Source organism: Triticum dicoccoides, chromosome 4A, assembly GCF_002162155.2.
Source record: "Triticum dicoccoides isolate Atlit2015 ecotype Zavitan chromosome 4A, WEW_v2.0, whole genome shotgun sequence".
NCBI classification, from domain to species: domain Eukaryota; kingdom Viridiplantae; phylum Streptophyta; class Magnoliopsida; order Poales; family Poaceae; genus Triticum; species Triticum dicoccoides.
In genome coordinates this window covers 538,850,517-538,875,373 of record NC_041386.1, presented here as the reverse complement: position 1 = coordinate 538,875,373, position 24,857 = coordinate 538,850,517, and the positions used below count along the sequence as shown (strand labels likewise).

Sequence of the window (24,857 nt, the reverse complement as noted above, 5' to 3'; positions counted from 1 at the left end):
CAGAGCAAGGTCGGCACTGCGGCGCAGCTCGACGGCGGCAAGGCAGCAAGGGGAACTGGGCAGGAGGAAGGAGAGGCCGGCGGCTGCGTACAAGAAGCAACCGAGGCACGGCTTCGGTCCATGGCGACGGCGAGGCGGGTCAAGGGTGGCGGCGCTCCTGGTTCCAGCGGGAGGAAGAACATCCCAGTCGCCGCTCGGGAGGCGCGAAGCAGAGGGAGGAGAGGAGGCTCCAGCTTGGTCGTGGCCTCGTCGGCCGGTGAGGTGGAGCTCCGGCAGTGGCTCGATGGACAGAGGAGCTGGGTGGCTATGCGCGGGATCCAGAGAGAGAGAGAGAGATGGGGGTCACGTGGGATCGAGAGGAAAGGGGTCGAGGGGATCGGGATCGAGCCGAGAGGAGAAGGGTTCGGCTGCACTAGGGGATCGATAGGAGGCGGCGATAGAGGAAAAGGTCGAGGGAGAGATGCTCGTTAGGGTTACGGGAGGAGTGGGCTGACTGCTGTTGGGCCTGCGGCTACAGGAGGCCCAAGAGGCAAGGCTAGGCTCTCTCTCTCTCTCTACTAAAAGAAAAGAAAAAAAACAGAGATTAAGAAAGAAAAGAAAGAGGGGTTAGGGGAAGAAGTTGGACACGCAGATAATTTTCCCGAATTCACAAAAATGTGCTTGTTCCGGGAAAATAGAAAAGGCCATGATTGAGAGATCTAAATTCAAATCCATTTGAATTTAATTCAAATGGTTTGAATAAGTTCAAGGTAATGAAGAGTCCAAAAATATTCGGATTTTTGGTGGAGCTCCGGAAAATGACGAAAGAATAAATGGAAAGGTTAGAGAGCAACTCGAAGCAGAAAAGACTTGAGAGTTTAAATTGCAAGTGTGTCACGGTAATTCCAGAAGAATGGAAATATTTATAATAGCTCCCTAATATCGGGAGGATATGTTATAAAGAGAAGTCACCCTTCCCTCGGTTTAAATGGACCGAAGATCCATGCAATTTATTTAGTGAGTTTTAAAACGGGTTGCATGATGACATGATGCAATGCACATGAAACGCAAGCAAATGACAAGGCAACAACAACGATAACTGGAAGACACCTGACGCATCGGTCTCGGGGCGTCACAACATCATCCCGCAACTAACTCATTAGTTGCAATGCTTGCAAGGCTTAAGTGATGTGCATTACCGAGTGGGCCCAGAGATACCTCTCCAACAATCGGAGTGACAAATCCTAATCTCGAAATACGCCAACCCAACAAGTACCTTTGGAGACACCTGTAGAGCACCTTTATAATCACCCAGTTACGTTGTGACATTTGGTAGCACACAAAGTGTTCCTCCGGTAAATGGGAGTTGCATAATCTCATAGTCATAGGAACATGTATAAGTCATGAAGAAAGCAATAGCAACAAACTAAACGATCAAGTGCTAAGCTAATGGAGTGGGTCATGTCAATCACATCATTCTCCTAATGATGTGATCCCGTTAATCAAATGACAACTCATGTCTATGCTTAGGAAACATAACCATCTTTGATCAACGAGCTAGTCAAGTAGAGGCATACTGGTGACACTCTGTTTGTCTATGTATTCACACATGTATTGTGTTTCTGGTTAATATAATTCTAGCATGAATAATAAACATTTATCATGATATAAGGAAATAAATAATAACTTTATTATTGCCTCTAGGGCATATTTCCTTCAGTCTCCCACTTGCACTAGAGTCAGTAATCTAGTTCACATCGCCTTGTGATTTAATACCAATAGTTCACATCACCATGTGATTAACACCCATAGTTCACATCGACATGTGACCAACACCCAAAGGGTTTACTCGAGTCAATAATCTAGTTCACATCGCTATGTGATTAACACCCAAAGAGTACTAAGGTGTGATCATGTTTTGCTTGTGAGAGAAGTTTAGTCAACGGGTCTGCCACATTCAGATCCGTAAGTATTTTGCAAATTTCTATGTCAACAATGCTCTGCACGGAGCTACTCTAGCTAATTGCTCCCACTTTCTAAATGTATCCAGATTGAGACTTAGAGTCATCTGGATCAGTGTCAAAATTTGCATCGACGTAACCCTTTACGACGAACCTTTTGTCACCTCCATAATCGAGAAACATATCCTTATTCCACTAAGGATAATTTTGACCGCTGTCAAGTGATCTACTCCTAGATCACTATTGTAGTCCCTTGCTAAACTCAGTGTAGGGTATACAATAGATCTGGTACACAGCGTGGCATACTTTATAGAAACTATGGCTGAGGCATATGGAATGACTTTCATTCTCTTTCTATCTTCTGTTGTGGTCGGGCTTTGAGTCTTACTCAATTTCACACCTTGTAACACATGTAAGAACTCTTTCTGTGACCGTTCCATTTTGAACTACTTCAAAATCTTGTCAAGGTATGTACTCATTGAAAAAACTTATCAAGCGTTTTGATCTATCTCTATAGATCTTGATGCTCAATATGTAAGTAGCTTCACCGATGTCTTTCTTTGAAAAACTCCTTTCAAACACTCCTTTATGCTTTGCAGAATAATTCTACATTATTTCCGATCAACAATATGTCATTCACATATACTTATCAGAAATGTTGTAGTGCTCCCACTCACTTTCTTGTAAATACAGGATTTACCGCAAATCTGTATAAAACTATATGCTTTGATCAACTCATGAAAGCGTATATTCCAACTCTGAGATGCTTGCACCAGTCCATTAATGGATCACTGGAGCTTGCACATTTTGTTAGCACCTTTAGGATCGACAAAACCTTCTGGTTGCATCATATACAACTCTTTTTTAATAAATCCATTAAGGAATGTAGTTTTGACATCCATTTGCCAGATTTCATAAAATGTGGTAATTTGCCAACATGATTCGGACAGACTTAAGCATCGCTACGAGTGAGAAAATCTCATCGTAGTCAACACCTTAAACTTTGTCAAAACCTTTTTCGACAAGTCTAGCTTTGTAGATAGTAACACTACTATCAACATCCGTCTTCCTCTTGAAGATCCATTTATTTTCTATGTCTTGCCGATCATCGGGCAAGTCAACCAAAGTCCAACTTTGTTCTCATACATGGATCCCATCTCAGATTTCATGGCCTCACGCCATTTCGTGGAATCTGGGCTCATCATCACTTCCTCATAGTTCGTAGGTTTGTCATGGTCAATTAACATGACCTTCAGAACATGATTACCTTACCACTCTGGTGCGGATCTCACTCTGGTTGACCTACGAGGTTCAGTAGTAACTTGATCTAAAGTTACATGATCATCATCTTTAGCTTCCTCACTAATTGGTGTAGGAGTCACAGAAACAGATTTCTGTGATGAACTACTTTCCAATAAGAGAGCAGGTACAGTTACCTCATCAAGTTCTACTTTCCTCCCACTCACTTCTTTCGAGAGAAACTCCTTCTCTAGAAGGGATCCATTCTCAGCAACAAATATCTTGCCTTCGGATGATAGAAGGTGTACCCAACTGTCTCCTTTGGGTATCCTATGAAGACACATTTCTCCGATTTGGGTTTGAGCTTATCAGGATGAAACTTTTTCTTATAAGCATCGTAACCCCGAACTTTAAGAAATGACAACTTTGGTTTCTTGCCAAACCACAGTTCGTACGGTGTCGTCTCAACGGATTTAGATGGTCCCCTTTTTTAACATGAATGCAACTATCTCTAATGCATAACCCCAAAACTATAGTGGTAAATCGGTAAGAAACATCATAGATTGCACTATATCCAATAATAGTACGGTTATGACGTTCGGACACACCATTATGTTGTGGTGTTCCAGGTGGCATGAATTTGTGAAACTATTCCACATTGTTTTAATTGAAGAGCAAACTCGTAACTCAAATATTTGTCTCTGCGATCAGATCGTAGAAACTTTATTTTTTTGTCACGGTGATTTTCCACTTCACTCTGAAGTTCTTTGAACTTTTCAAATGTTTCAGACTTATGTTTCATCAAGTAGATATACCCATATCTGCTCAAATCATATGTGAAGGTCAGAAAATAACGATACCCGCCGCGAGCCTCAACACTCATCGGACAACATACATCAGTATGTATTATTTCCAATAATTCAGTTGCTTGCTCCATTGTTTCGGAGAACGGAGTCTTAATCATCTTGCCCATGAGGCATGGTTCGCAAGCATCAAGTGATTCATAATCAAGTGATTTCAAAAGCCCATCAGCATGGAGTTTCTTCATGTGCTTTACACCAATATGACCTAAACGGCAGTGCCACAAATAAGTTACACTATCATTATTAACTTTGCATCTTTTGGCTTCAATATTATGAATATGTGTATCACTACGATCGAAATCCAACAAACCATAGAAGGTTTCATTGGGTGTATGACCATAGAAGGTTTTATTCATGTAAACATAATAACAATTATTCTCTAACTTAAATGAATAACCGTATTGCAATAAACATGATCAAATCATATTCATGCTCAACGCAAACACCAAATAACACTTATTTAGGTTCAACACTAATCCCGAAAGTATAGGGAGTGTGCGATGATGATCATATCAATCTTGGAACCACTTTCAACACACATCGTCACTTCACCCTCAACTAGTCTCTGTTTATTCTGCAACTCCCGTTTCGAGTTATTAATCTTAGAAACTTGAACTAGTATCAAATACCGAGGGGTTGCTATAAACACCAGTAAAGTACACATCAATAACATGTATATCAAATATACCTTTGTTCACTTTGACATCCTTCTTATCCGCCAAATACTTGGGGTAGTTCTGCTTCTAGTGACCAGTCCCTTTGTAGTAGAAGCACTTAGTCTTAGGCTTAGGTCCAGACTTGGGCTTCTTCACTTGAGTAGCAACTTGCTTGCCGTTCTTCTTGAAGTTCCCCTTCTTCCCTTTACCCTTTTCCTGAAACTAGCGGTCTTTTCAACCATCAACACTTGATGCTTTTCTTGATTTCTTCCTTCGTCGATTTCAGCATCACGAAGATCTTGGGAATCATTTCCGTTATCCCTTGCATATTATAGTTCATCACGAAGTTCTAGTAACTTGGTGATAGTGACTAGAGAACTCTGTCAATCACTATCTTATTTGGAAGATTAACTCCCACTTGATTCAAGCGATTGTAGTACTCAGACAATCTGAGCACATGCTCACTGGTTGAGCTATTCTCCTCCATCTTGTAGGCAAAGTAATGTCAGAGGTCTCATACCTCTTGACACGGGCATGAGTATGAAATATCAATTTCAACTCTTATAACATCTCATATGTTCCGTGGCATTTCAAAAACGTCTTTGAAGCCCCGATTCTAAGCCCTAAAGCATGGTGCACTAAACTATCAAGTAGTCATCACATCGAGCTTGCCAAACGTTCATAACGTCTGTATTTGCTCCTGCAATCGGTCTGTCACTTAGCGGTGCATCAAGGACATAATTCTTCTGTGCAGCAATAAGGATAATCCTCAGATCACGGATCCAATCCGTATCATTGCTACTAACATCTTTCAACTTAGTTTTCTCTAGGAACATATCAAAAATAAAACAGGGGAGCTAAATGCGAGCAATTGATCTACAACATAGATATGCTAATACTACCAGGACTAAGCTCATGATAAATTAAAGTTCAATTAATCATATTACTTAAGAACTCCCACTTAAATAGACATCCCTCTAATCATCTAAGTGATCACGTGATCCAAATCAACTAAACCATAACCGATCATCACGTGAAATGGAGTAGTTTTCAATGGTGAACATCACTATGTTGATCATATCTACTATATGATTCACGCTCGACCTTTCGGTCTCAGTGTTCCGAGGCCATATCTGCATATGCTAGGCTCGTCAAGTTTAACCTGAGTATTCTGCGTGTGCAAAACTGACTTGCACCCGTTGTAGATGGACGTAGAGCTTATCACACCCGATCATCACGTGGTGTCTGGGCACGACGAACTTTGGCAACGGTGCATACTCAGGGAGAACATTTTTTCTTGAAATTTAGTGAGAGATCATCTTATAATGCTACCGTCAATCAAAGCAAAATAAGATGCATAAAAGATAAACATCACATGCAATCAATATAAGTGATATGATATGGTCATCATCATCTTGTGCTTGTGATCTCCATCTCTGAAGCACCGTCATGATCACCATCGTCACCGGCGCGACACCTTGATCTCCATCGTAGCATCGTTGTCGTCTCGCCAACTATTGCTTCTATGACTATCGCTACCGCTTAGTGATAAAGTAAAGCAATTACAGGGCGATAGCATTGCATACAATAAAGCGACAACCATATGGCTCCTGCCAGTTGCCGATAACTCGGTTACAAAACATGATCATCTCATACAATAAAATATAGCATCATGTCTTGACCATATCACATCACAACATGCCCTGCAAAAACAAGTTAGACGTCCTCTACTTTGTTGTTGCAAGTTTTACGTGGCTGCTACGGGCTGAGCAAGAACCGTTCTTACCTACGCATCAAAACCACAACGATAGTTCGTCAAGTTAGTGCTGTTTTAACCTTCTCAAGGACCGGGCGTAGCCACACTCAGTTAACTAAAGTTGGAAAAACTGACAGCCGCCAGCCACTTGTGTGCAAAGCACGTCGATAGAACCAGTCTCGCGTAAGCGTACGCGTAATGTCGGTCCGGGCCGCTTCATCCAACAATACCGCTGAACCAAAGTATGACATGCTGGTAAGCAGTATGACTTGTATCGCCCACAACTCATTTGTGTTCTACTCGTGCATATAACATCAACGCATAAAACCTGGCTCGGATGCCACTGTTGGGGAACGTAGTAATTTCAAAATTTTCTTACGCACACGCAAGATCATGGTGATGCATAGCAACGAGAGGGGAAAGTGTTGTCCATGTACCCTCGTAGACCGAAAGCGGAAGCGTTAGCACAGCGCACTTGATGTAGTCGTACGTCTTCACGATCCGACCGATCAAGTACCGAACGCACGGCACCCCCGAGTTCAGCACATGTTCAGCCCGATGACGTCCCTCGAACTCCGATCCAGCCGAGTGTTGAGGGAGAGTTTCGTCAGCACGACGGCATGGTGACGATGATGATGTTCTACCGACACAGGGCTTCGCCTAAGCACCGCTACAGTATTATCGAGGTGGACTATGGTGGAGGGGGCACCGCACACGGCTAAAAGATCAAACGACCAGTTGTTGTGTCTCTAGGGTGCCCCCCTTGCCCCCGTATATAAAGGAGCAAGGGGGGAGGTGTGGCCGGCCAGGAGGGCCACGCCAGGAAGAGTCCTACTCCCACCGGGAGTAGGACTCCCTCCCTTTTCCTTGTTGGATTAGGAGTGGAGGGGGAAAGAGGAGGGAGAGAGGAAGGAAAGGGGGGGCGTCGCCCCCCTCTCCTTGTCCTATTCGGACTAGGGGGGGAGGGGCGCGTGGCCCTGCCCTGGCCGCCTCTCCTCTTCTCCACAAAGGCCCACTATGGCCCATTAAGCCCGTGGGGGGTTCTGGTAACCCATCGGTACTCCGGTAAAATCCCGATTTCACCCGGAACACTTCTGATATCCAAATATAGGCTTCCAATATATCAATCTTCATGTCTCGACCATTTAGAGACTCCTCTTCATGTCCGTGATCACATCCGGAACTCCGAACAACCTTCGGTACATCAAAACTCATAAACTCATAATATAACCGTCATCGAAACTTTAAGCGTGCGGACCCTACGGGTTCGAGAACTATGTAGAAATGACCGTGACGCGTCTCCGGTCAATAACCAATAGCTGAACCTGTATGCTCATATTAGCTCCCACATATTCTACGAAGATCTTTATCGGTCAGACCGCATAACAACATACGTTGTTCCCTTTGTCATCGGTATGTTACTTGCCCGAGATTCGATCATCGGTATCTCAATACCTAGTTCAATCTCGTTATCGGCAAGTCTCTTTACTCGTTCCGTAATACATCATCCCGCAACTAACTCGTTAGTTGCAATGCTTGCAAGGCTTAAGTGATGTGCATTACCGAGTGGGCCTAGAGATACCTCTCCGACAATCGGAGTGACAAATCCTAATCTCGAAATACGCCAGCCCAACAAGTACCTTTGGAGACACCTGTAGAGCACCTTTATAATCACCCAGTTACGTTGTGACATTTGGTAGCACACAAAGTGTTCCTCCGGTAAATGGGAGTTGCATAATATCATAGTCATAGGAACATGTATAAGTCATGAAGAAAGCAATAGCAACAAACTAAACGATTAAGTGCTAAGCTAACGGAATGGGTCATGTCAATCACATCATTCTTCTAATGATGTGATCTCATTAATCAAATGACAACTCATGTCTATGCTTAGGAAACATAACCATCTTTGATTAACGAGCTAGTCAAGTAGAGGCATACTAGTAACACTCTGTTTGTCTATGTATTCATACATGTATTATGTTTCCGGTTAATACAATTCTAGCATGAATAATAGACATTTATCATGATATAAGGAAATAAATAATAACTTTATTATTGCCTCTAGGACATATTTCCTTCAATACATCCAAAGCACAAGTATGAACATGGCTGTAATTAGTGATATCAAAAGGAAATTGTTTTGTACAATCTCGTGCATCCCCAAATACAGAAATACAAAAGTATTTTTTGATTCCGGTTTGAAGGCACAGTTGCATGGATTGTTTCCAGAACTCTAATTCCTAAATCCCCAATTGTTCACTAATTAACCACAACACAGTTACACAAAGCTACAAACAAAAATAGAATTACGTGTCCTTCATCAACCTAGTTATCCAGAAAATAGGATTTTGGATTATATGAGAACTGCTCAAATAAATTCAACATACAACTATACGCAGCATCGGTTGTGGCTATAGGACAACATTTTGTTTCAATTTTCTATTATAAAAAAATCAACATGACGACTGCAAGAGCAAAAGCTGATGCAAATTTTCTTTTCACTCAAGAAACTATTTTATTTTGGCATTTGCAGGAGGAACAAACCATGATTAATAAGTAGAGAACTCCACATTAATCTACACACAGAAAAATAGGAACAAAGAGAAGGCAAGCAAGTTCTAACCCACATGTCGTCATTGTGGTCAATTGCAGTTTCTCTCTTGTACATTCAGTCAAGTGACTCGAGGGCATCCAGCAGCGTCATTTCTTGTAGCTAGTTCAGACATCGTCCTCTTGCAGTACTGGCAGCATCCATGACGAATCCACACCCCAGGAGTCTTGGGTAGTTGCAGCTGCATCCACACGTCATGAAGGTGACTCAACTCGGTGCTGCCACTCACCACAATTAAAACATTAGATTAACATTACAACATGGAGTGGAAAAGACAAAGAAGATTGTAAGTCAGTACAATTGTGAAATCCACTCCTACTCACTTGGTCATTTTGTCAAATACCTTCTGTGCACTGCATGAAACATTACTATAAAGAGGAGAGCAGTGCAAGGAGACGGACCACTGCATTGAGAGACGGGGGCATCCATGACCAGAACATAAGAGTGGACATGCGTATGTGTTTCACCTGGCCAGGGAGGTCAAGTCGTCGTCATGGGGCACTCTCTGCGGCCGCCATAGCCCAACCTCGCAGAGTGCCACGACGCACAAGTAACATGAGGAGGGAGACCACGGAGAGCGAGCAGATGGCACAGCTACGCTCGGGCAAGGTCCATGCACATGCCCAAACAGCAACAGCACGTTGAACGCCCTACGGCCGTGGCAGGATCCTCGAAGGATCCATGCGGCGAAGTCGATGGATCCGCGGCGACCAGGGCCATCAGCGCCACTCCTTCACTTCCCCAGTGTACCTCGCCCTCCGCGTCACTCCTCCTCGAGACCCCAGCCACTTCGGTGAGCCGACCTGGTTGTTGCGGTGGTCGTCATCACACGATTGCTTCGTTGAGAGAGAGAGAGAGAGAGAGCAAGGGTACGGGCTGAAATTATCGCCTCTAGCTACAGGCCCAATACAGTGGATGGTTCCCAGGCCCAGGCAAAACGTTTTTAAGTTTACACACTTAAAATTGTAGCGCGAGTTGATTCCCAAAAAGCACAGGGATCTTTGTAAAAGCGCCGCGACGGTGAACCCAACAGACTTAATCCGTTCTTTGTTATTAGGGAAAGATATTAGCCTAGCAACAACAAAATCTTAGTCTAAGCCATGGATAAAAGAATTCTTCACTGTTCTTGAAATCTACAAAGCTCTACTAGTGACTATGATATATCTTTCTACAAATTAATCTAAACAATATTTCCTTTTTTTAAACAACACATTCTTAAAATAACAATTGTAGTTACTAAGCTCTTAAGCCGACGCTACCAAGCGTTGAAGTTTATAGTTGTAGCAGTCATAGGGGTTAGCTTTTTTTGGTTTGGTTTGGTTTATTACCATAAATTGAGCTCGCCAATACTCTTTTCATTTCAAAATAGATGATCCAATTTGGATCAGATCATTTATTTTAGAACGGAGGGAGTATTTTTTTTGAAGGGAAAAGCCTCATGGCATTTTATTCATCTCGTGGCAAGGTTACATCATGGAAAACATGCGGTAATAAGAATTTTGGGGCCTCATCGTCCCATTCATACAAAAAGACCTTGCTCATAGCAGTACCTAGCTAGAAAGTGTGCCAGCTTGTTGGCTTCCCTCTTACAATGCCTAAAAAAAATAGATGGAATCCCATGCGCTAACTCAAAGCAATCTGCTAGTACGGGAGCAAATGGGCTCCAAATCTCCGAATACCCATTGCAAGCGTTCACGAGCTCAAGGCAATCCGATTCCACCATCACTTTGGAGCAGTCTCTGTCAAAAAGAAGCTTGAGTCCCCGCTTCACTGCTAGCACTTCTGCAACTTGTGCGTTCATGACATGCTGGATAATCTCTGTAGCTCCTGCAATTGCTACACCCCTCCAGTCTCGGAGTACAGCAGCTACCGCGCCAGAACGGAGGGAGTATTTGGCAATGTTAAAGGTTGTCAAAAAAATTGACAACCTTTTAAAAGGTTGCCAAGATTTTTTTGGGAGTCCTTGCCAAACATTGGTAAACCAAATTTATTTTAATTTTACATGGTATAATCCCTTTGTACGCCCTCACTACTGTGGACACGAATCCGGCCACTACAGCACATCAGATGGCGACCACCGACCACATCTCGTCGCCGCCGCAGCCGGCGTCGCCGGGCGTTGGCGCCGTCGCCCTCTCGTCCGCCGTCGGCGAGCTACTCCGCTTCGTCCTCTCCTCCCACGTCGCCACCCCGGACCCGGCCCTCCCTCTGTCCCTCTCCTATTGCTCCCGCCTCCTCGAAGACGACCTGTGCGATAAGCTGGCCACGGAGCTTGCGGGGTGCGCCGAGGAGGGGCGGATCCCGAGACCCCCAGTGGTAGCGGGGGCGGTAGGAACTCCTGCGGAGGAGAATGATTCGCGTAAGAGGGAGGGGGAGTGGGAGGCGGTCCTGCGCGAGAAGGGCGCCGAGTTAAAGCGGGTAACTTTCTCCGATCTGCTTTCTTCCTGTTTCTCTCTTCAATCGGCTTTGCTTGAATTCCACTGAAAAAAATAATCTTCTAGCTAGGAAGTCAGAATCATGGCTGAAGCTGTTGTCAATCAATTTCGGGGTATAATTGTATTTGCGACAGTGTTTAGACTTTTATAGGAATTGTGATATGAACTATGATCATAAAGGATACTACAATTGGCACTATATGATACTTGTATATATCCAGCAGTGTCTCTTTGGGGGCAGCGTTGCTCGACAGAGTACTAAATTTAGTGAAAAGAGAGTATTGCAAAATTCCCTATTTGCTGTAATATGGATACCTTGCAGCGGAAACTACAATTGGCTCTACGGAACTACTACACCCGGGCCAATTTTTTTTTTGGCATTTATTAAACAATGCATGTACAGATTGATATATTATGTGGTCAGGCGGATTCAAGAGAACCCACGCATTTTTCTTGGTTATGCAAAAACAAACTGGGTGTACAAATAGTTGCTTTGTTGAACCATCTTTCTTGTTTCTTGTGTTTTCTTGAAAGTTAGTAGTGTACTACCACATGTACATGTGTAATTTTTTTACTGACTTATTTGAAATGTTAAAACACATTATCGAGTGTTATCCTTTTCCGCAATTTGTTTGATTATAGCTTATTGTTGTCATCTGTATTCACTAGATTTATGATGCAGTCGAGTTTGTGCTACATGTTCAAGAACCATACTTCACTCAACTCAGTGGTAATTCCAGAATCTTTTTCTTGTGGTTCATTTAACATCTAATTGACATTTATATTTCCTTTCCTTGTAGTTATATGTATATCAATATTACTTTTTCTTAATATATTTGTTATTTTTCTCTGGTGTGCAATATACACCATCAAGGATCTGTATTTAATTCTTAAAATTAATAATTTCATTTGTTCAGTTTTAACGGCTCAGTATAAAGCTGAAGGGCACTAATTGATGTATTTCGAGAAAGTTTGTAACCTGCATCTTTTTTGTGCCTTTTTTGCCAACCACATTTTCTAACTTGAACCATGTACTTCTGTAGCTGGATCCAAGAACGTTGAAGGGAGGTTAGCAGCTGGTAATTACAACAGGTACACACAGCTGGTTTTAAATTTTGGAAGACTGAAATTCTAAGTTGAGATATATGGTGGAGAACATCACAGCCTTAATGTCTATCAACTAGGAACATCTATTGGAGCTACATTATGAAAATGGCAACAATTCTAGTTCTGTAGCTCATCATATTGTTCTGTTTAGGCGTTAGCGTATGTTTTATATTACGAAAATGGCAACAATTCTAGTTCTGCAGCTCATCATATTGTTCTGTTTAGGTGTTAGCGTATATTTTACATTATGAAAATGGCAACGATTATAATTCTGTAGCTCGTCATATTGTTTTTGTTTAGGTGTTAGCGTATATTCGGGTTGCTCTATTTCAGGGTCTTCCACATTCTCATTCTCAGTTCACAGTTTGAGGATACAACACAGTTGCAATAATTTATGGACTTTAAATTCTTAAATGTATCCACTACAATATGCACTCTGAAATTCGCTATAAGGATTATTCAGTAAGGTGTAGGCCTACTACTTGGAAGCCTTATATTGTTGTTTCTGTAAAAAGTTATCTCCCAAGCTTATTGACTCTGTGAGCACTTCTGCTAGGTTTCTTATGGCTATGCATTATTTTTCATACTCAACGTGCATGCTATTCATGTAATCATTTTTTTTGTCATTTTGTCGCAGGATTACACAAGGTTCTTTGTTGCTCTTCAATAAATGCCTCTTGCTTGAGGTTGAGGTAATTTTCTTTGCTATGTAACTAGCTTTTCTGGATATAATATTTATATCTTTGCACTGTTATCTTCAAATTAGTAATTTTCCTTCTTTAAGAAAAAAACCTGTATTTGTTGAAGTATATATGGATTCCCTAACCTTCTCCATCAGTTTGGACTTTTGGTTCTACTGGTTGGTGCATAAAACTTATTTGATCCCTCAAGTTATTTGATCTTTATGGATTTTCTATAAAATCACATAAAGCACCGAATAGAAAAATTGATAAGGGCATGACCTCTGACATGCCACTGATTTGGCCCGATCTTTCACCGCAAGACAATCAGATATCAAATCATGGGGTCAATCCACGCAACCTGAAGATGAGGAAATAAATCCAGCAAGCAACGTGGAGATGAACAACATGCCTCTAACCTTGGCACAATAATCCTTGATCTCACATGAACCTTCACGCAATCATCACTTTATTTGATAACCAGCAGCGCGTCCCCGGAGGGATGATTCACCACGTGAACACAATGTTCAAACTCAACCTAAAATTTGACTTCCTCTAATCTGGCGCACCCCTATGGTTATATAGGTGAGGGGATGGCCAGGGAAATAACGTAGGCATGGACCAGAATTCCAACTCTGGTCCGACTCAGACTAGATACAAACCGACCACAAAGGGGTTCGGCCCAATCTAGGCGCGCAGGCTCAAATACAACGTGTACATACTTAGACATATAAAATCTAATCATTAGCTGTCCCATATGCAACGCAGCACCACCTGGAGCTAGACATGTTTGGCCTCGCCTCCTCGGCCAAACTGAAAACAATTCTGGTGGTATTCTGAAATTGGGCTTCACATCCTCCTTCATGGGAACAGCAGGAGGTAAAGGGATGCCCTCATAAAAAAATCCACAATTGATTCTGTTTAAAATATGTGCTTATATTTTATGACTCATGATACATAACTGGGCAAATAATCCTTCTTGACCTGCACATATATACTTTTTATTCCAGAGTTGTGGTAAATCCCATTGCTTATTTATTTTCAGGCAGTTAGAAAGTACAGTTCGTTCTCTGAGATGCTGCAAACAGAGACGATCTCAAATGTCCTTCCTGGTATTTCGTCAATTGAAGAAGGTACTTTGTTTCTTACGATCGTACCATTGTAGTGTTGCTTGTGCGGTGTTCCATAACTGGATTAATTTTCATGAAGTCTGCACCTTTGGTCACCCATGAGTTAATCCTTTTAAGAACCTATTTCTTACTTATTATGGTGCATAGCTTATTTTGGCACTTGTCATGCCCTGGATTTCTTACAATGATTTTTTCTAAATTAATCTAGGCCGTAGTTGACAGTAATATCAGTGTAAATGTAACTTCTATATAGAGCTGCACTACCTTGGTACATATTTCTTATAAAGCTTTCTGGACCCTGACAGCTTGCTGTGAATCCATGATGCGCTGATTGTTCTTGGTTTGGCAGGCACCTTAGATAATAATTTAATTCAGCTCGAAGGGTGTTAGGCATGCTACCTCTTTAATCTTCAGACTTTATTGTACCACAAAAAACACAACTGAGCTCTTGTGATATGTTGATGGGTACACATTTCTGAAGCATCTCAAGTCCATACCCATGTTGATAACACATATGTTCTTTCTCATTAGTATTATTATTGTTTTGATATAAAAGGTTCTATATGCACCTGTAAAGGACCCCTAGACAATCGACTAAATTATCTGCATATACAGGTGTCGAAGTTTATAGAAAATTCTACAGAGGAAAAGGAGAACTCTTATGGAGTCTTGGCAATATCTGTCTCAAAGCTGCAAATCCAACCTTACATAACCATGACCGAGCTTCTTGCTGTGAGTGGCACACTTTAACACTTCATTCCACGTTTCTTCTGTTTGTAATGTTACCAGATCATTTATAATCATATTTATAGCGACATATCTTTTATGGGGCATACAAGGCTGATATATCTAAGTGTAGTGTCAAAAAATGTCTTACCTTATGGGACAGAGGGAGTACTTTGTAAATACACATTGAATAACACTAAGTGTCACTATTTATGCACTCAAAACACCCACCTCGCTTACCCCTTTGGCCTTTGCATGTCAATTGCAAGCTTTGTAGCTTGGAGTTTTACTGAATGTTAATTAAATCTTAATGGCCAGTAATATTTGTATTAATTCATGTTCTGGTTATCATAATTCATAAATACTCCTTCCATCAACATCTAAAAGGCCACATCAAAATTTGAGCTCAACTTTGACTAAAAAATATTATACACATGGCACAAAAATTATGACATTGGATTTGTATTCAAAGGGTTTCCAATGGTATAATAATATTTGTTGTATATGACTCATATTTAATAAGTCAAATTTGTGGAGTTAAGCTCGGATTTCGAGGGGGCCTTTTATATGTGGGATGAGGGAGTTACGTTTTTAGATCCGCTAGTTGCTTTAAGTTGAATAATCATATATGGGCACTTGTAGCTGGTTCTGTGCTTTGTTAACTTATCTCTTGTTATTTTCTAGGGATTGGGCTACGATGGACTAGGTAGACTCCTTGGTTTGGCAAACACATCAGGAACAGTTCCAGATGGACTGCCTCCTCCAAAATCCATGTTGATTTCATCTTGTATGAAACTACACAAACCAACGGTAAGTTCATCTTTAGCAACTACCTCTCAGTTCTATTGATTGCTGTCCCATCCAAACTTTTTGCTGTTCTTGAATATTACCAAGAAATTTCTCTTGTAACTAAGATTGATGGTGTTGCATTGTACTGGAGGTGAAAAGTTGTTCTTTAACTGATGCTGCAAGGGCATTGGCCAAACATGTTCACAGGAGTAGGGATGGGTGGTGGGGCTGCCTCCATGGAAGTGGTAAAGATGTGTTCCTGCTTAACAATCATCAAGTTGAAGACTCGCGTTATGGTATATTTAGTTGAAACTATTTATCTACAGATCCAAAGAAGAATCAAATTTCGTCCGAAGTCATTGACCGTTTGTTACGTGAGGGCTGTTGGATAAATATTCATCTGACACAGCCCAATAGGCCTGTTTTTGAAATTCGTGTGCATGAAGGTTATGGTGCCCGATGGTCTCATGATGGTTTGAAGGTACATCTATTAGTTTCTTGTTCTTTCGTTGATTGTGGTGCGCTCTAATGTAAAAAGTGATAGACCTCAACCCGCATGATAGTTCTTCTATTATTGTTTTTATCACTCGAGCAACATTGTTGGCCGCTGGCCAATCCTTGTTTTTTTTCTAAAGAAATTACTCATTGTTTGTCTTCCCTGTCTTATGTACAAATCAGATATAAGAAAACTAGCCCAAGGGAAAGCTTTCCCAAATGGCTCTTCGAGATTGGACTCGAGAAGGGCAAGGCACCTGTGACAGGGTTACAAAATATTAGGGGCTGGACCCTGCAGGGCAAGCCCAGATATGAAAATCAAAATGGTGCCAAATTTAACTTGAATTTGAAAACCATGTAAAAGTTTGGACAAAGGCACATGACACATTTGATTTTTATAATCAATTTATAGTGTAGATTAGGCATTGTGATGTTAAATACAAATTTGGATCACAAGATGAGAAATGACGTACTCGATAGAAGACCATGAGAAGTTAAAGATTTCTAGGTCTTATTATGTGTGCTCTCCAGCTTCGCCATGTTTCTTGTTAATCGGTTACTTGACTGTTCCTTGATTCCTTGGATATGATTTTGCAGTTCATTGGATTCTTGGAGCCTTACACTCCAGATGGCTTTCTCAACGGTTGGAAACACTAGAGTGCGATCTGAGTTATGTACACTAGTTCAAATGTTCTGTAGAATGGCGGAAGATATGTTGTATGTCTTATTCAAGGTCGAAGGGAATGTCTTTTGTAAGGCCTGAAGGTGTAAGTTATAACTTATAAGATGCTATAGTACTTCCAATGTTTTTTTTCAAAATCTGGTTATGGTGTGTCTTGAATAGGCAATGTCGTTGTGTTATGGTGAACATTGTAATTCTGGTGCACATCAGCTCTGAAAGCATCAAACAGATTTCTGTGTTGTAACTTGTAAGGTGTTCATAAGATTCATGAGGCCTGACCTTTCTGTTTGTTCAAGGTTCATCAATCGCTTATTCTGTAGGCACAACAATCGGAACATGAAAGCACCCAGTTAGTAGCACATTAACAAGATATACACAGGAAACACAACAGATAAATAGTCCATCTTGCATGATTTATTCTTTCGTGGAAATGCAAAGCTGGAACGCTGACTTGTATCCGAGTTCTAAAATACTTCCAACTCGCTGACTAGGTGACATTACAAGGAGTGCTTGCTTCCCGTTGGTCATTTCACACATAAAGATGAAAAAGGGTAACAAGGTTCATAATCTATATAGATAGATGTGTATGACTTTCAGAATCTCAATGAGATTCCACCTGTAGGCGTAATGAACAACTTCATCGTCAAGCCGACTTTTTGCCACCGAAGAGGAGATTCCAACTGTAGGCGTTGCCTTTCTTTGCAGCGGCATCCACTCGCTTTGCACCAACCTGGGTAAAAACAAAATAACCATCAGATTATATTGACAAATGCAAGGCGGTAGTTTACAGAATAAAATAGCTGTTCAAAAATTGTTTCAATTTTTTTTGACTGCAGTCCTCAAAATTGCACAATAGGACTACGTTTTTTACTTCAGATTTCAGTCCCCTAGACGCATCAGCTTCACCAACAAGTTTTAACCATGCCACTGAACCTACTTATTTATTTCTCAACTCTTGAACTACCATGAATGCAAAGCAAGGCACAACCCAGTCACTATATTCAACAAATAAATCTTGAAAAACTAAGGAAATTTAGAATGACAAAAATGGTGGAACACCAACAATTTAGAGAAAAAGTAAGAAAACATAGAAGAAACTGTAAGAGACAAGGAACAATTCACAAAAACCTAAAATATTATTACAAAATTTAACAAAGAGAAGTACGGGGAATTTAATTTTATAAAGTACGAAATATTCCTGTAAATTTACTAAAGAATTAGAGAATTTTAAGAAATGGTAATAACAGCAGAAACTTTGAAGGAATATCATTAGTATTCTGAACAAACAAGATAATACAGCAACTCACAAATGATTTATACACATTTGTAAGAAAACCAAAATGTTTTTTAAGTGCGTGGAAACACTCTATTTAGCCTTATTGTTGCAGTCATTGTAAGCCTGTATTTGTAAATTTATTTTCTTCAAATTCCTAATTTCCAAAAAAATAATATTTGTAGCAATTTTCCCTTATCTCTGAGTATTTCTAAAGTTGCCCCTTGCCAGAATCTTAAATTCCTTCAAAACCACTGCACATCATAAAAAAAACCTTGCTGCATCTCATGGATGAAAAAGGACCTTCCTATTCTCAAAGAAAATTCCTCAAAAAAAGGGCTTCCAGAGCTTAGGGTCAGACATCCTTAGACTTACCAGTTTGAAGGTTGAGGGGTGAAATCTAAGGTCCCACTTCAAACAAAGAAAAAATGAACTCAAATGATACAGAACAAAGGAACGGCTCCCAAAAAGCTTTCATACACATTTTGGAGGAAACCAACTATTGTTCAAAACACACGGAAAATTTCCACTTCGAAATCAAAGGAAATATTCCCCCATGTTTCCTTTCAAGTGATTCTTCCACCCACAAGTTTCCATGTTATACCTATCATATATTCCAACTGGCTTCTCTTCTCTATTCACGTGGTTTCAATCTGTACAGGGTGTGTGAGACTCTGAGCCATGCCGCTCTAATTCATGAATTTTCCACGTTTTTGCATTTTTCCTATCATTGTTCCAAATGTGACATCATGAAAGTGCTTTAAAGCTTAATACACTGATCAAGTTTGTCCACACGATTTCTACCTGTGACGAGTTTGTTCTGACTGGAGGATGCAAAGACAGTTCACCAGTAGATAAGGAAAAGAAAAACACCAAACCAGAAAAGATTACCTTGTCCATAATCCAGCATCCAATTGTTGGCATGTATTGCACCACGTACATAACAGCCAGCACAGGCTGCAAAGGAAGTCACTAAAATTCAGATTCAATATGTAACATAAATAATTAGATATAGAATGAAAAATACACTATGCAGAGTGCCAGACATAAAATAGAAACTTCATGTCATAGATACTTGAACCAATAGTATTACATAGTGATACAAGCTACCAACCCGCAGGTTACTACAACATAGTGATTGTACTCGACACATTATTATATTATAGAACCTTTTATGTTAGTACATGCACTAGCTAACTGATGTTATTGCTCAGAAAAAACGTGGGCACAAATATAGAATGAAAAATACACTATGCAGAGTGCCAGACATAAAATAGAAACTTCATGTCATAGATACTTGAACCAATAGTATTACATAGTGATACAAGCTACCAACCAGCAGGTTACTACAACATAGTGATTGTACTCGACACATTATTATATTATAGAACCTTTTACGTTAGTACATGCACTAGCTAACTGATGTTATTGCTCAGAAAAAACGTGGGCACAAAGTTTCAAGGATCCATTAGAGAAAGCTTGTGTTGTGTAATGTTATGGCGCTGCTAGAAGGAGGGCGCGAGAGGGCCGGCCGGGGGCCTTTTTGCCCACGGCCGGGCAAGAGGGAAGGGATTTCCTTCTTAATTCTTGCTTGATTAGATTGATACATCTCCTCTCTTTATATAGAGAGGTTTACTTGACTCCCAAGCAAGGCTTACTTGACCCCTAAGCAAGCGACTCTTATCTCTAATTAACCCTAAGACTAACGGGCCCATTAGGCCCATTACGTACTCTAACACTACACCCCACCTGGACATGCAGCTTGTCCTCAAGCTGCAGCCTAACCAACTTATAACCATGACTCGAGGCAACACAAACCTAACACCTAAAAACAAGCCTTTTACATCTCGGCTTGTTTTATTACTCTCAACCTGAAATGGACTGGGATGATTTATTTTGGACCTCTTAACAAAAAGTGGATACCATCCGCACGTCGGACGTGCACGTGTACAGCCACCTGGATCCCATGGACACCATCTGGACAAAAGGAGTGCATGTGTATGGCCACCTGGAAGTGGTCGCAAGAGCGACCAGCAGAGGCGCCCTTGCGGCGGCCGGCGGCGGAATGCAGTGGTGCTACGCGGTGCGCTCTTGTCGGTGACACCATGCCTTCTCCCCGCCGGACGGCTGTTGGTCGGCACCGCACATAGAAGAGTGGAGGGTTGTCGATGGACAATGGCGAGGAGGGGTGCGCCTCCCCAACCGCCGATGTCGCAGACTTTGAGGCGTTGTCCGCGGGGAAAACAGCATGCCCAAGATCCCCGACGCAGCGGACGAGATTGAGGTCCTTTGCGCAGCGAAGCGTAACTGGGAGGAGCGGCAGCTGCAGACCACGCAACTCCCGACCACGCAACTCCCGCACACGCTGACGCGCTAGGAGGCCGCGTGCAGCAGCCTGCAGCCTCACCGTCGCCGACACGTGGCGGGTAGTGATCCAAGCTGGAAGCGGTGACGGCGACGGCGGAAGCTTGATCTGCTGGATGGGGACGCCCTGGGGAAGCGGTGATGGCGACGGCGGGAACTTGATCTGGTGGATCGGGACTTCCGTCGGCGCGGTCGATGCGGGGCCGGAGCTGACCGGTGATGGCTGCTGCAGTTGCAGCAGCTGCTGCGGCGGAGCGCCGGGCGCGGCGGAGGTCGCCAGGAGCGGTGGCTGCCACTGCAGCCAGGGCGGGGCGGTGGATGGCAGCTGCTGCAGCGGCCCGATGAGCGCGGCGGAGGCCACCTGGTGCGGCGGCTGCCACGGCAGCCAGGACGGGGCGGTGGTGGCGGTGGATGGCAGTTGCAGCGGCTGCTGCAGCAGCCCGACGAGCGCGGCGGAGGCCGCCTGGTGCGGCGGCTGCCACGACAGCCAGGACGGGGCGATGGATGGCAGCTGCAGCGGCTGCTGCAGCAGCCCGGCGAGCACGGCGGGGGCCGCTTGGTGCGGCGGCTGCCACGGCAGCCACGGCGGCGCGGTGGCGGTGATGGGCGGCGCAGCCGGGTGCGGCCCATAGGACCCGACCAAGAACAAGTGGATCTCCTGGACCGCCTGTGTTAGGTCCCGCAGCGCCCCGGACACCTCCGGGGTGAGGACGACGGGGGCGGGCGCGACGGAGGATCCCGGCGTGGGCAGGAGCGGGGCGACGGTCGTGACCGGCAGCGGAAGAGACGGGTTGGGCGGCGGTGAAGACATGATCGAACCGAAGCTAGCTGATACCAAATTGTTATGGCGCTGCTAGAAGGAGGGCGCGAGAGGGCCGGCCGGGGGCCTTTTTGCCCACGGCCGGGCAAGAGGGAAGGGATTTCCTTCTTAATTCTTGCCTGATTAGATTGATACATCTCCTCTCTTTATATAGAGAGGTTTACTTGACTCCCAAGCAAGGCTTACTTGACCCCTAAGCAAGCGACTCTTATCTCTAATTAACCCTAAGACTAACGGGCCCATTAGGCCCATTACGTACTCTAACATGTAAATGAGTCAGATATGGTGGTAGTTTCTAGCATAATATATAATATGTGAGCATAATAAATTAAGACTTCAGACTTCTTAAATGATCCAAGCAGTAATGTTCAGAATGAAATATACCTGATATGATATCCATGCTTCTTTTAGTCCATGAGTTGCGGCAACTATTGTCAGTTCAGCACATCTTTCCACTGAAACACGTTTCTGCATAGGTTAACAAGAATGAGTAAATATAAGAAACAACGATTAAAGAAGGGGACTGAGAACCAACTTTCAACAGTTAAGCAAGTACAAGATGTTAGGACGTGAGCAGAATGTGATAACGCATGTACAACAAAAAACATTAAAGCAAGTCTAGACACAAACAACATGCATTTTAGAACACTGCTGGATTATGATAACCTCGTTCGATTCAGCAGTTGCAATTATTGGGCTTGTTCAACACATGTGGGATGAAATATCTGGATAAAAGAATTTATCTAACTTTAATACTATGAAACACAAAAGATGGTAGCTAATAGAATTTTACATAGCTTCATTTTCACATAAGATTTGAAAATAAGCACTGAGGTGAAGTCTTTGTGTGACTTTGTCTAGCAAACTACTTCCGTTTGTTCAAAAAAAATAAAGATAAGTCTAATAAACAAAGCATAACCTCGGATGAATGCCTTTGTGATGAAGAAGTTGCACCAGAAGATACTGGTGTTTCAATAGGTCCAGGACAGACAACAGTGACCTTAATGCCTTTCGTACATAACTGCAGCATGGAAGATATATAGCTTGAGCAACATAGTCGCGAAAAAACAAACAAAACATACAGGAAAACAACTAAATATCTACAGAGAACCATCTAACCACAAAATTCCATTTGAACAGAAAATACAGTCAATGCTCTTGATAACAGAAGAAAGATTGTCTATGAATACTCGTCGATAACAGAAGTGGATAATTCATATGCATATAAATTCAGCATACCCAGAATGTATTATGTTGCAAGCTTAATGAGCTAAATGTATGACATTTAATACCTCAGAGCGCAGAGAAGCAAAGTAGCCATTGAGAGCATGTTTGGAAGCAGAGTAAAGAGCCTGACTAGGTGTGGGCACCTTTCCAGCTGCACTACTCATCTGTGAATAGCGAGTTAGCTACAATAATAACCTAATAGAAATCATGTTGACAATAAGTTCCATTACAGACATACCACAACAAAATGACCCATCCCTCTATCCAACATGAAAGGTGCAAGAAGACGAGTCAAAGTAATTGTTCCAAAGACATTGACATGAAAAGTAGCCTGCGTAACAAGAAATAATTAGCAGGAGGTTACGTTGTCGATAACGATATAAAGAACAAAGTAAAAGATGGTTCACATACCTTAAGACCTTCCTCAGTTTCTTCCAGGGCCCCCCTTTTCTGCAATTTTATTGATTTATTTAGCACGCAAAAACTTGTGGTGGTTGTGTAGCTAGACTAAAAGGGATTCAGGCTGATAGAAAGTGTATGAATATTTACTGGACGCTCAAAGGCCGCATTGTGCATCATATAGTCAATGCCTGCACTGGAAAAGAGTGATTCCGCTGAATGTACAACTTCTTTCAGAGATTCTTCATCAGATGATAAATCCATGGGTAATACTTCAATTTTGCTATCTGGATGCTTGCCTTTGAAGAATAAAGAGAACAGAAAAAACATGAAATTAAAACTTGGTCCAGAACTCAGATTTCCACTACCCTACTAGAAGACAACATGAGTTTTGCAAACTTACTCATGATGTTACGTTTCACTCTCTCAAGCTCCTCCTTGTTACGTGCAGATAGTATGAGCTTTGCTCCTAAACTCGCAAACTGCATCGAAAGAACCTCCCCTGGCATTACAAGAAACCATTCTGGTTATCGTGGAACAATATGCTAAATTTAGCAAACATATCATGAAATTTAGCAAAAGGATGACATGTAAATAACATATATCCAATTATCAAAACCGAAAGTGATCCATGAATAGGTTCTATGTGAATTAACCATTTAAAACTACACTGCAACAAACATAAGGCAGACACTAAACCTACAAAAAACCTTTCACTAATGAACAATGTGTAATACCTCCATCTGGCTTAAAAAATCATACAATCAGCTTTGGAGAAGTGCAATTTTGCTCGCATTAAGCGGCTTAGCAGGTCATCACAAAATCTATAATTCCCTTTCTGTATTACCGTTCACTGATTAACATATTTGCAATATCAGTTATGATGCAGACACCCCCTCTATGACCATTGACCAATGTCATTACAGATCTACAGATATGCGCACCAAAGTTCTCAAAGCACGATAGTTGTATTACAAGGTTTCTCAAATATAAGGTTCCTATCGAAACAAGCATGAGCATGGCAGATAAAACTGGAAATAAAGCCAGGTTAGGGATATAAAAAGTAATCTTCTAACCACTGTCCAATGGTAAAATCACTATCCTCATTAATAAACTAGCACAAAAACTAAGTTCTATTGATTCTTCCTCTGTCTATAACTACATAATATGCAATCTATAATGCTTAAAAAGCATATGTACCATGGCATGATCTCATCATCGGGCGCAATTCTTTATTTTGTGACCGTCACCCTAACCGAAGCAATACACCTAAAGTTTAGCACTCAGGACATGCGCTTAAAACAAAGATCAAGTTCAACAACTCCACAGTCATAAATCACAACCACAAGTCCACAACAAAAAGGTTGACACCTAAAAAATCATATGACACCCAATTTACTACGACCAAATTCTTTTTTTTTTCTTGCGATGAAATTCACCCAATTGAAGAGACAGACAAGTAAACTCACCAATCCCACGGCTCGCCCCGTAATCCATACAACCTGAAGGGCACCAAAGAAAGGGAAACGCAAGCATACGGAATTCAGACAACGAATCCAACGAGATGATAAGCAAGGGAGCAGCAAACAACACCAACCTTGCCTTCGACTTTGTCCCGCCGCGCCCGGCCGCACGACAAGAGGGTGAAATCGCCTGCGCCCG

The 24,857-nt window shown here is 42.1% G+C and overlaps 1 protein-coding gene and 1 pseudogene across 1 annotated transcript in view; one reads left to right on the top strand and one right to left on the bottom strand.

The window, feature by feature from the left end:
• Window positions 1-10,937: 10,937 nt before the first annotated feature.
• LOC119286602 lies at window positions 10,938-17,401 on the top strand (annotated as a pseudogene).
• A 103-nt stretch (window positions 17,402-17,504) lies between these two features.
• Window positions 17,505-24,857, bottom strand: part of LOC119286603 (dehydrogenase/reductase SDR family member 7-like) — a 7,887-nt gene continuing 534 nt past the window's right edge. The window contains exons 2-13 of the mRNA XM_037565994.1: window positions 24,793-24,848; window positions 24,665-24,697; window position 24,446; window positions 23,599-23,697; window positions 23,346-23,494; window positions 23,208-23,246; window positions 23,035-23,127; window positions 22,862-22,960; window positions 22,489-22,590; window positions 21,954-22,037; window positions 19,277-19,342; window positions 17,505-17,842 (exon numbers count right to left, since the gene is read on the bottom strand). Of these exons, the coding sequence (XP_037421891.1) occupies window positions 17,756-17,842; window positions 19,277-19,342; window positions 21,954-22,037; window positions 22,489-22,590; window positions 22,862-22,960; window positions 23,035-23,127; window positions 23,208-23,246; window positions 23,346-23,494; window positions 23,599-23,697; window position 24,446; window positions 24,665-24,697; window positions 24,793-24,848 (908 nt within the window). The 3' untranslated portion in view covers window positions 17,505-17,755. The remainder of the gene's footprint in view (window positions 17,843-19,276; window positions 19,343-21,953; window positions 22,038-22,488; window positions 22,591-22,861; window positions 22,961-23,034; window positions 23,128-23,207; window positions 23,247-23,345; window positions 23,495-23,598; window positions 23,698-24,445; window positions 24,447-24,664; window positions 24,698-24,792; window positions 24,849-24,857) is intronic.